This window comes from Berghia stephanieae, chromosome 2 (assembly GCF_034508935.2).
Source record: "Berghia stephanieae isolate SIO BIC M18660-M18661 chromosome 2, UCSD_Bste_1.3, whole genome shotgun sequence".
Classification (NCBI taxonomy): domain Eukaryota; kingdom Metazoa; phylum Mollusca; class Gastropoda; order Nudibranchia; family Aeolidiidae; genus Berghia; species Berghia stephanieae.
In genome coordinates, this window is record NC_088361.1 from 101,574,546 (window position 1) to 101,587,027 (window position 12,482).

Genomic DNA, 12,482 nt, shown 5'->3' on the forward strand with positions numbered 1-12,482 from the left:
CAGGCCAGGTATCTACCAACTAAACTACCATATGGATCCTGATGTCAGATAACAATCTATCTTGTACACATTCGAATCATGTAGAACTGACCAAGTGAAAGTTCTCCCTCAATGCCAAGGGTAGGGTTCTGAACATTGACATATAATCATAAGGAGTATAAAGGGTGTTCAGTGGAATCCAGTCAAATCATCAAGACGGAAAAAATATGTTGATTTTAAATGAGGTTTGTTTATTCATAATCATAGCCAAATAATAATGCCAAATAATGATTAATAAAGATTTGAAGTTGATTCTGGGGAAATTTTAAAATTATCTTATTAAATACAGTGGAAACTCCCAATAACGACATTCTCTGGATAACGACACAAATCTCTAGTCCCTAATCTTATACTTAAATTATGTTCGTAGTGAAAATAAAAACTCTGGATAGCGACATACTCCCAATAAAGACATAATCTTCCAGTCCCAAGCGATGTCGTTATTGGGAGTTTCCACTGTATATACCATGATAATTATCAGAAAAGAGTGAAAAGAGCCATACTATAACTGAGGGAAATATTGAATTCCAATCTTAATTAATTTCAAACGAAAGTCCTATGAGAGCAGGAAGACTCAAAAATTAGTAAGAGTATACATCTTGCTCTCTGAGGTGTAAGAAGGATGACAAAAATTACTTTTTGCATTATTGATGGGATGCTGCTAGTCTATGCCACATAACTTTTCTGGACGTGTCTTAGTATTCAACGATGGTACCCATTTTTTTCTGGATAGAGAGGGCAGAAACAAAGACAGCTCTCATTGAAGCTAAATTCGGGTCCTAATGAATAGACAGTGCTCTACCGTTTGAGATGCTCGAACCCATATAACGAAAATACAACAAGAAATAGTCCATTCTTGACGATAAAGAAGCATAAACAATTTTTATACATAATGATGATATATGTGGCGGAAAAAACAAAACTTAATAAACTAACAGTGGTTTGAATTGTGTGTTCAAGAGCGCAAGCAAAAACATCTGAGGTGAGACCCTGAAAACCAAAGGAACAGATAGGTAATTTGCTAGCGCACCAGGGCGTATTTTTACAAACACATTAATCATTATTAAACAATTGGTAAAATTGACTCCATTTTAGCAAGTCAATGCATCTAATGTTTTATTGAATAAAATGGTATGCCAGAACGGGGAATGAAAATGTGACTTCTCAATAGTTTGATTAAGCCTAGATCTTAACTCGTCTAATAAGCAAAGATAATGACGTGGAAAAAGATAGAATCACAAAACATCACTTTATACAAGTTAACAAATGTCAAAATAGGAATGTTGGTCTAATTAACAGAAATGATTTTGATAACTATTCTGCAAGTTGTTTTGGTTTAAGGACTATTTGGCTAAAATCACTTTCAGTTCATTGATACGAGTATAACGAGACAAAATAAAAAGTAATTTTGAATACTTTTGTGTTCATCTGGTTTTGACATTTTCCACAATATAATGGTCAGAGATAACATTATTATCATCAACAACAAATTGTCCTGTAATTGGACATATTATTATCAGTATCATTATTGAAAAAAAAATATGTTCATGTTTTCATATTGATTTTAAGTTGATGTCAAAAACAACATAGTATTGAAATTTTTATAAAGAGAGAGAGAGCGAGAAAGAAAAGAGAACGAGAGAGAGAGGAGGTCGGAGGAAAAAGTACTGATCACAAATTGCATAAGGTACCAATTAATTGAATTAACAACAAATGTCTGTACATCAAGGCGACAACAAGATAATGCTTAGTTTATGTACTACCGTACATACAATAACATAGGGAACAAATTTCTATACAAATTTCTTTTTTCTAGTTTGAACATTTTTTATGTAATATTTGATTTGTCTCCAGGGTCTGTTTGCTAAGATTGGAGAATTTCTCATAGCATTTTCAATGTTTGCTTTGCCAGGCAATCTTTCTAAAAAGAAAAAATTCCCTAATTCCTTTTCAACAGCTTTTCTTTCTTCCTCAGACCACCCTTTCCTTTCTTTATTCACTACTCTGTTTGTGATTTTCTTTGATTTATGAGATTCTCTAACAGTATCAGCCTCCTGACAGTTTTCAGTGTATGGCATTATCGTCGTACTATCAGGGGTCATGCTGCTACATCCTGTGTCACCGCCTTGAACGCAGTCGTCAAGGTCATCCTCATCAGCACTTAATTCCTCTCCATCAATTGCTTCGTCTTCAGCAAATTCCAGCTCGTCTAGATTCTTTCCCTTACACTTGTCAATTTTTCCTTTCTCCAGTTGCAAGAGAATCTTACTAACTTTAGCAAGTTGCATCGTGTCCTCTGGAAGACGATAGTATTCTTTATGAACAGACTTGTCATGCCCCATGAAGGCAGCCAATGCTTCCAGTTCATTCTCCTTCAAATCAAGCAGCTGACATATTGTTCCAATATGTTTTCTAAGTGCTGTAGATGTCAATAAGTCTGGCTGATCTGCTCCACATGCAGTGGCAAATTTCCTGAGAACATCTGAAGTTCTAAGTACATTTTCACCTTCACCGATAGCACCAAAAACATATGGGTTATTGTTAGCAAGCCCACTGGATTGTCTGAAATCGAGGAGCAAGTCAATACTATCCTTGTGAGATTTGGGTAGAAGAACTGGCACTCGTCTCCCTCGCTTTCCTCTAATTTCTACCCTTTCGAGTTGTTTGGCTAAGTTTCTTTCAAACTTACTCAAACTCTGCAGGATTTCCCCTTGTAGAGATTTTCCTGAAGCCAATCCATTCTGATAGTTTTCAATTTTCATTCTCTGCATCTCACCGCCTCTTCGTCTGTTAAAAAGAACCATCTGTGCTAGAGCAATCTCAGCTAAATTTCTCCACGTATTTGGGTTTGGGTGTTCACGCAATTGTGTTATTGCATCTGTTAACTTGGATTTAATGAAACAATATAAAAGCTGCACATCTTTTGCTAAAGGTAGTCTTCTTGCTGTGTTAAATCTTCTTTTGTGAAGAGTGTGCAGAGCTCTCGATGATATTGATGTGACCAGTCAGAAGAATAAAGTTTGGTAAATGCTTCAGCCTGTTTCTCTAATAGAGTATCTCCTGATTGCAAAGCCTCTGATTTCAAAATGTCTGCACAGGCTTTTAAGGAATGGCCTAACTTTAAAGCAAGTGAAGGTATTTCATAAATTCCAGTGATGCAATTGTACTTTGCTAAAACTTTGACAACTTTGACAACAGTTGAAAATAACAGGGGGTCAATGCACTGTGTAATATTTTTCAATTTCACATTCGTTTTTCATTTCATTCAAAAAACGGCCAATTTCTCTCATTTTTTGTTTTATGTACTGGTATTGATGTGGCTGGTCTAAAAATTTAGAAAAAAGATTTTTCCCATACTGCAAAATGACACTGTCATGGCGACAAAGGAGGGAGATCCTATCGGAACTCATTGTGTTTAAAATCTTTTCTTCAAAATCACTATTATCGTCTTCCTGTTACTTGAAAGTAAAAGAAAATTTGTATTTTTCTTTGAGCTTTTGGTTTCATTATTGAAGGCAGCACATTTTTTCTTGTGACGCCATAAATCCTTCCTTAGAAAAAGTCCAAAACATTTTTCACAGGTTGTAAAAGCCTCTAAGTTGTCAGTTATTGGTTGCCTTCTAGCCGGAATCAAAAAACCTTTTTTTGCATCTATCACTGTTTTGTTGTGTTTAAAATCCCCACGATGAAGCAATAACTGCAATTCCCTCTTTCTGTCCTTGGTACCTACTTTATGGGCTAAAGCTTTTGCCACTTCAATTTCCCCACTATGTACACTTTCTAAATGCCTAGCCATTTTAGCATAAAGTCTACCACAATACAAACAAGAATGTCGTTTGTCCCATTTTCTTTTACCCCCCGATCCTCCTGGCACCATTTTCTGCACAGTCATGTCATCTGCTTTCTGTGGAAGGTCAGCCTCCTGATCATCGAGCTGTGGGAGAGGGATGATGACAGACTCGCTACCACTTTCTACCTCACTCTCTGCAACACAAACTAGACTTGCAGTTGTAGGACTTCTTTGGTGTTCATTGGGGTCTGAAAATGCAAAAATAAAAAACATGACTTCACTTGCTGTTGTGCAATTCAAAGTACTTATGCATACCATGTAGACCCCAAGTGTGTCGCAATAGCCGAGCGGATAAGCCATTGCACTGTGATATGGGAGATCTGGGTTCGAGTCCCACTTTTGGCACTGCAATTGAACCTTGGGAGAGGTTATTTGCACACACTGCCGCTGCTCTTACAACGACATATGGTTCACGGAAAACCAAAAAATCATTTCCCCTTCTCGGGGTGAAATATTTCACCAAAAAAAAAGTGCTGTCTCAATTTTGTAGGTTAACATGACTGGTTACAACTGACTCATTTGGATAGAATAGTAGACTATCTCAAGGCATTAAAAAAAAATCATTCTTCTCTTCATAAAACAATTTGGTAATAACCATGCAATACAACTAATGCTCAAGGCCATACATCTGTGTGACATGTGGGATTGCACCAGTGTTGTCACAGTATAAAATGAGTTACAAACAGGTTTCAAGGGATCAAAGTACGTACTATTATGGGTAAATTAGAGTATATTCCTGCTTATTGTATTTGGATTTTAAATCTAAAGCATCACAGGTTCTTATTTACCTTTGTCATCAGCATCCTCAGGATCGCTGTCTGTTTTGCAGCTAGAAGAACTCTCTCCTGAGCTTTCAGGGACATATTCGTCTTCACTGTCCATTTCTGAAATAAGATTGTAAGAGGGAATGATGCTTGCTTGTATCTTCAAAACAGTTTGTTGGGTTTAATTTTCAGGTTTTTAAGACATTTTTAACACAAAAAAGATATCAATTATCTAACATAATGTACAAGATTCTTCTAACTCAATACAGTGGGCACCGGATTCAACGAGGTCGCATTCAACGAGAAGTCGGATTCAACGAGGGATTCAGAAATCCCCGATTCCCGGCCCTATATTTTCTTAGTAAATAAAAACGCATCCAACGAGCATCCTAGCTCCTAAAGTCGCATTCAACGAGGTCATTTAGGCCAGACCATTGGCTTCAGGCCAGAGCAATGCTACCCACAGAGTGGCACAACTTTCATTTGAACGTCACTGTTTGCTTGCCTCCACAAAACGAACGTCTCATGTTGTCCAATGTGTAGTGCGTGGTTTACAGTAGTACGATGCTACTCAGCCGTGTGTCGTGTAGAATTTTATCTGGTAGGTATTCCTATGTGTAAGGCAAGAGGTGAGTCGGTCATAGACAACATGTAGTCCCTCTATGGAGTGGGTTGGTAGAAATTGTGAGGCGAGGAGAGGATGGGTAGGTGTATTTACTTCGATGAATGAGGAGATGCTGGCAGCAGACATGTGACGTGTAGTGCCATGGTTAGGTCATGCGCAGCTAAGATTTCATCACACAGACTTAGTGTTAATTGTGATGGTCTCAGTTTTGTATGAATAAAGGACAAGGGCTAATCTTATTAATAAAATACATGCATTGAAATGCAAAATTTTTTTTTTTAAATATGTAAATAAATAAAATTTTAAAATGAAAAGAAACAACCCCAGAAGAATCCCGGTGCCGTAATGTGCTCGTCAAGGAAGCTAAATCATAAATCTAACTTTTTCATACTGATTCATTATTTATATTCCTTGTTTAGGACAAAGTCGCATTCAACAAGAGGTCGCATTCAACGAGGTCAGGGGCCCTGTCCCAAAGACCTCGTTGAATGCGACTTCCACTGTAAACAAATTGATACTCAAATTTGTGATATTTTAGTTAATTGTCCAATGCGTCATTCACTATTCCCCAAACAGCAACATTTTTAAAACGGAACATGATGTATCGCATATTTCTTCTGAAGACAGAATTAATTCGGCATTGTATTTGTATCTTTTCTATTTCACTAAAAACACCTCATCACAGGTTATTTACCTTTGTCATCAGTATCCTCTGGATCGCTGTCTGTTTTGCAGCTAGAAGCACTCTCTCTTGGGCCTTCGGGGACATATTCGTCTTCACTGTCCTTTTCTGAAATGACCATGAAAAGTATATATCAAAACATGTGTGCAAAATTGAAATGAAGTTTCTCTTTACTCCAGAGAAGCAAACATCAGATATATTGTAGATGTAATTCTCTAACCATATAGTCTGGTTATGTCTTTGAAAACTAACTTGGTTAGAGAATTAAATCAAGGAGATGAAAGTACAATAATCAAAACTCTTTTCTATAACTGACCCCCACCATCTTCATTTATGTTACAGACTAAATGAAAGAGCAATGCCATCATTCTAAACTCAATATTGTGAGAGGCAGAGGAAGAGAGAGAGAAAGAGAAAAAGAGAGAGATAAAAAGATTATTTCATTTCAAAATGCAGTATCTAAAAGAAAGGATATGATTTCTATGATAAGATTATCAACAATAATTTTTCATCTTTGTTGCAGAGCACTGCTGGTTGTTTGGCCTGGCAGTGAACTTTCTCATTAATGAGGGGAAAATAAGATATTTTTGGCTCACTCTATGACAACCCAGCTGGATTGTCCAAAGTTAATTAAGAACCGATGGAAAGTTGTTAGTGATAGACTATATGAAATGTAATAGTAATACACATTATTAGAAACCAAAATGAGCTACTATTAGGCCTGTAATGACTTACTTTCTTTTTCTTATCTTTAATGTGAGTAAACAGGCATTCAAATACGTAACTCCTTAAAGGACTTCATGCCAATAAGACCAGAGCCTAACCCTGTAGCTCGGAGCTGACTAGTAGCAATTTCTTGTTACGCTTTGGATAGGACACTGGTCTTTTGAAAAGTACTTTACACCCATTTCCAATAGGTCTAATGATATCCAGCTACCCACTTTCTGCTGGATAGGTAGGGGGATTGGAAAAAATTCTAATGTCTTTTTTGCCTGAACCTGGAATCAAACCCGGGATATCTGTGTGATAGGCCACAACTCTATCAACTGATCTCAAGGGACCCTCAATTGAGCATTTGAATGCCATGTAAAAGTTGACAAGCATTCAAGAGGTAATAATATTCCTTTTGGTTTGAGTGGTTAGAAAAGCAAAATGAAAATGATAAAATCAAACTTACTGCAATTACTGCCTATTTCTTCAGGAATTTGTCCACCACGACGAGGAGGCCTTAAGTTCGCACATCTCTGATTCTGGAACAGAAAATATATTAGAATAGAGGATTAGAAGTAGACTTATGCAGCTATATATATGTGCATTCCAATCTGGCATCTCTCAAATGGCTCTACCCAGACTGACAGTCAACCAAAAAAAAAAGGTACATTGTTACACAAACATAATACTATCATCTGCATTTTTTGCTAAATAGGAGCCTAAAATTTGCCAAAAATAACGTCAAAATGTGCCAAAAGTGCCAAAATTTGCCAAAAAATTGCGGGGCAGAGTTAGACGTGATATGATATTTAACCCCTAAACTCCCCATAATCCTTGAAAAAATGTATGAAAATTAAATGGTTTCCAATTTTTTCCAACTTTACTTTTAGATAAAATGGTGTTTCAAATGAAATCTATTGCCCGTTATATCCTGACAAATAATATCATTAATTCCAGCTAAAAGTGAAAAAGAAATCACAAGAAAACGTTTTTTCAGAAGAAAAAAAATGTCAAAAATCGGAAAATTTGCCAAACTTTGCCAATTTTGTGAAATTTGCGGAAGGGCCCGGAATTTGCGGCCGCAAAATATGCAGATGACAGATAATAGCATTAAACTATGAGCATACTTAAGAACGACAACTCAGAGCAAAAAAGGATCTTGTTTTAAACTAAAGCATAAACCTAGCCGAGTCATCTCAGCCAATTAGAAAAGGCTTCGTCATAATACATATTCCATGAATCAAACAAAGCAGGTCTTTGAATAGATAATTATTAATTAATCAATGACTAGAAAACTATGTAACCTTCATATCATTAACAATGTAGTTACCTCAGTCTTGTCTTTTGCTTTCTTTATCATCCCAGAATCGGAAAGTAAAGAAAAAACTTCATTTGCAGTTTTCAACGGTTTCTGAAAAAAAGAAACAATACAAATACATAAACTTTTATCAAAGAAAAAAAAATGTAGTGAGTGGTTGACTTTAGCCATGTAAAAAACATTTATTATACTCCAATTTGGAGGCTTGCATTTTAAAAACTCATCCCTCGTCAATTACAACAGTGGCAATTACAAATAAGTAAACCAACTAAGTAACCAGAAGAAATTAAAAACACATAGATCAGCAGATGAATCATAAATGATTCAAAGTCTACGTAGCCAAGAACTGTCAGTGTCTTAGTCTTAGTGTAGGCTACCCAGCCTACTGCAGACTGCATAGGAATTGTTAATTTTTTTTTCTTTTGATATTAGGGTTTGCAACAAGTAAAGGCATGTTTTAGAAGGTACTTTGATACCGGCATGACTCAAAAATGGGCACCTGAAATAGGGCCTGTGGCTGTGACCTTATTTTTTATTTTTTGATAGCTTCTTCTTTCTTTCTTATTTATAAATATGGATTTTCACGATGTTTGTGTCACATGCAGCTAGGCTTAGAAACTTGACAGGCCAGTCAGCGCCGATCACAAGTCTGACGTCATGGGGGATTTCCTTGGCTGCTGGAAATGTCAAGTTCGCGACCAGCGTGTCCAAGATTTCGAGCGTGTCCTTTCAGACTGGGGATTTCATTCGGCATCGTGTGTAGTTTGTGTGTGTGTGTGCATGACTTTTTTCGTTTTCTTTTCAAAACGGGGCCTGATAGATATGGATGCCAAGTTGGATTATTGAAACCCAAAGTTCCCGTATTTTTTTTGTTTGTCGCCTCTTGCTTTTCGTTTTATACTAGGAGTTTGTGTATACTTCTTCACCTGAGTCGCACCGCAACTATTATTTTATACAGCTGCCATTTTTGGAATTTTCATTAAAAGGCAGCAGTTGTGACGCTTAGTTGCGACTGAATCGTATCGTTCTTGCGGCTGTTTTCAAAACTGCTTTTTCACACCATTTCATAAAGAAGCAGGAGTGAGTCGCAACACAACTATTACTTTTTATACAGCTGCCATTTTTGGAATTTTCAATAAAAGCGCAGCAGTTGTGATTTTTTTTGACAACGGCTTCCTTTTACGGCTTTAATTTCACATAACCGCATCTGACTATAGTCATTCTCCCGACACGCTTTTTTTTTGCTGTATATGAAAATAGTAAAAATAGCAGCTATAAAAGGAGAGATTGTTGCGATCCGATGGCGTAATTGTAAAGCAACTCCTGCTTTATTGGGAAATGGTGTGAAAAAAGCAGCTTTGAAAACAACTGCAGGAACGATGTGACTCACTCGCGACTAAGTATCATAACTGCTGCGCTTTTATTGAAAATTCAAAAAATGGCAGCTGTGTGCAAGTAATTGTTGCGGTGCGATTCACTCCTGCTTTTTAGTGAAATGGTGTGAAAAAATCAGCGTTGAAAACAGCCGCAAGAACGATATGACTGTCGCAACTAAGCATCACAACTACTGCCTTTTTAGTGAAAATTCCAAAAATGGCAGCTGTATAAAAATTATAGTTGCGATGCAACTCATGTGCTATTTAACGGCTTAGTCGTATCACAACTGCTACTCTTTATGTGAAAATGGCGCAAACAGCAGCTATAAAAAGCAGCATTTGCGATGCTACCTGGGCACGCCTTCGCATCGCGAAATGGATCTTCTCTAAAATCGCTGTCAACCCCCGCATCCCCCCCCCCTCAAATCACCAAGTTTTCATCATTTGACAATGAAATTGCGAAAATTGCAACACAAGAGTGATATTAAATCCGACCAAATTAATTGTGCGTGAAGATTTTTTTTTACATATCAGAATTGTGAAACTTGGCATTAAAATCGCCAATTTGTCCTATATGGCAGGAAACCATTACATGTCATTACACACGTCATTAGTCATTACCATAGCACACATAGGTTTCGCTAAGGTCATTACACTACACATCTCACTCAACGGCCTTCATGTGCCACGAGTGAGAGGCGCCGGGTGAATGGGGTACCCCATAATATGTCTGTGAATTAGCATTGCCTCTGTCGGTGGGGATTCCATGGCATCCCATGACGTCACACAGAAATTAAGCAGCCAATCAGCAACGATCAAATATTGCGATCAGCGCTGATTGGCCTGTCAAGTTTCTACGCCTAGCTGCATGTGTTTGTGTCATTGTATTTAGCTTGCAATCAGTAGTCCATTGGTGTATGTTTTGTATAAATTGTAAGTGATTGAATAATAGCATTGAGGATGAAACAGGAATATTTCAATTGATAACTGAGGTCAATTATAAAGCTTGTCCCTTTTTATTAATTATTAACATCATGACACTAAACTTAAAAATCTTATTCGATGATGTATCATAAATGTCATGTCCCAATTTCATCCGGCATCAGAAATCAGACCATCCCTGCAGCAAGCATGCATACCCCTGACGCCATTCATTCTTTCCTATATTTCATTACAATGTCACGGAAATAGATAAAAGTGGAGAATGCACACGATTTTTTTAGTGATACTGAAACTGATATTGATGTTAATGTAAATCGAATTTCGAGAAATTTAAGATAGGTACCAGATTTTGTTTTTGTACTAACTTTATTTCTACAGCATGGAATTTAAGTGGTATCACTGTTCTTGTGTTGCAATACCTTTCCAATGACGTATGTCTTGGTCTTGATTAATTTTGAATTATTTTTTTTTTGTCAAGTTCAAAGTCCGGTAGCACTGCTCACTGCACTGATGTGGGGAGAGAAATATCGACCCAAGAACATCGTGAATTGACTGGGAACCGCAACACTGCGATATTACTATTACCTGAATTTAAACTCTAAAAATAATAATAAGAGAAGGCAGCCCTCATTGCTAAGAATTTAACGCGGAAATCTTAACAATCGCATGCCGATAGCATAGCCATAGCGCAGAGCTCTAACTCTAGGCTGATGAAGTCGTAATTTAGTGATTTGTTTAGTTAGATTGGTAAGAGTAAGAATCCAAAAAATAATTTTAAGAGATCCGATCCCGAACAATTAAAACTAGACTTGCTTTTTATCCATATCAATAACTAATTAAAAGTGGGAAAAAAATATTTCTTACCCCTTTTTACGTTGAAAAGTCCACATCTTCGCCTGTCAGTACAGTGAAGCCGAGCGCAGCCATTGCAGACAAAAACTTCCGGTTGGCGTCTACCGTTTCAAACTCTTTTTCTGAAGAGCGGTACAAGACGCACACCAACGCAATTCAATATTTTCACACACCGTAAATTGTGTAAAATCCACACACACGTTTCAAGTAAAACGTCATTATGGGGACTTCGATGAAATTTGGTGAAATGGTTCAGGGCGTCAAAATGATGGTTTTAAACCAATACCATTATGGGGACCCGAGTGTAAGGCCCCACAATGACAAGGGGTCCTCAGAACGTTGGTGTGTAACCAGGTATTGGTCCCCATAAGTAATGCCATACAAGAACACACACACACACACACACACTTGAAAGCAGCACACTATTTACCTACATTGGATTATAAAGAAGAAAGACGGGGCGAGGGGGGGGGGGGGTGGGCTGGCCTTTCCGTATTTATATTTAACACGCCATCGTGTCGTATTATTGATCTGTTTACAGTGTCATAACAAGAGAGGAAAAAACGTATAAAATTCATCTTTTTCATTTCTCCTTTTCACCATCGATTCTAAACGGTTGAAGGCGCTTTTATGTTATTTAAACTAACCCATAAAATCAAAGAAATCAAGCATAGCAAACCATTTTTTTTTTCAATTTACGTCCGTTCCGCACCGCTCCCATCAATAAAGCACATACCACCTTTACTATCCAAGAGATCATTTATGGGGATTCCCCTTTTCAGTTTTAGTCGGCTCTCATTCCTAACTGTTTGTTCTACTTCCTGGTTTCTGACTGACTGACTGCTTTCGAGAGGACCGACCATAGATATACACCTTGTACTACCAGATCGCTTGCGAGAATTGGCGGGGTTACTTTACGTCACTAAAAAATTACCGTGACGAGCACGCGAGCTTGTTCTTCGGTCGGCCGCCATAACTTGGGGCAAAGTGAGGTGTATGTGTGTGTTTGCTACGGTGTGTTTCGTCTTATTTTAAGGTAATAATAGTAAGAGTATATAGTTGAGGTTAAAAAAAAAGACAAAACAAGACGTGCTATTATTATTATTATTATTATTATTATTATTATTATTATTATTATTATTATTATTATTATTATTATTATTATTATTATTATTACTATTGTTGTTGTTGTTGTTGTTGTTGTTGTTGTTGTTGTTGTTGTTGCTGTTGTCGTCACTGTCATCCCCCCCCCATTATTATTGATAGTGGTGGTAGTAGTAGTAGTAGTAGTAGTAGTAGTAGTAGTAGTAGTAGTAGTAGTAG

General features: G+C 37.1%; 1 protein-coding gene across 1 annotated transcript; it reads right to left on the reverse strand.

Moving 5' to 3' along the window:
- Window positions 1–209: 209 nt before the first annotated feature.
- LOC144966067 (uncharacterized) lies at window positions 210–8,599 on the reverse strand. The gene is made up of 5 exons (XM_078902108.1): window positions 8,002–8,599; window positions 7,138–7,210; window positions 5,973–6,068; window positions 4,678–4,773; window positions 210–4,077 (listed from the first exon to the last, which is right to left on the reverse strand). The coding sequence occupies exons 1-5, from the start codon at window positions 8,158–8,160 to the stop codon at window positions 3,455–3,457; spliced, it is 1,047 nt and encodes a 348-aa protein (XP_078758234.1). The 5' UTR covers window positions 8,161–8,599; the 3' UTR covers window positions 210–3,454.
- Between the last annotated feature and the right edge of the window lie 3,883 nt (window positions 8,600–12,482).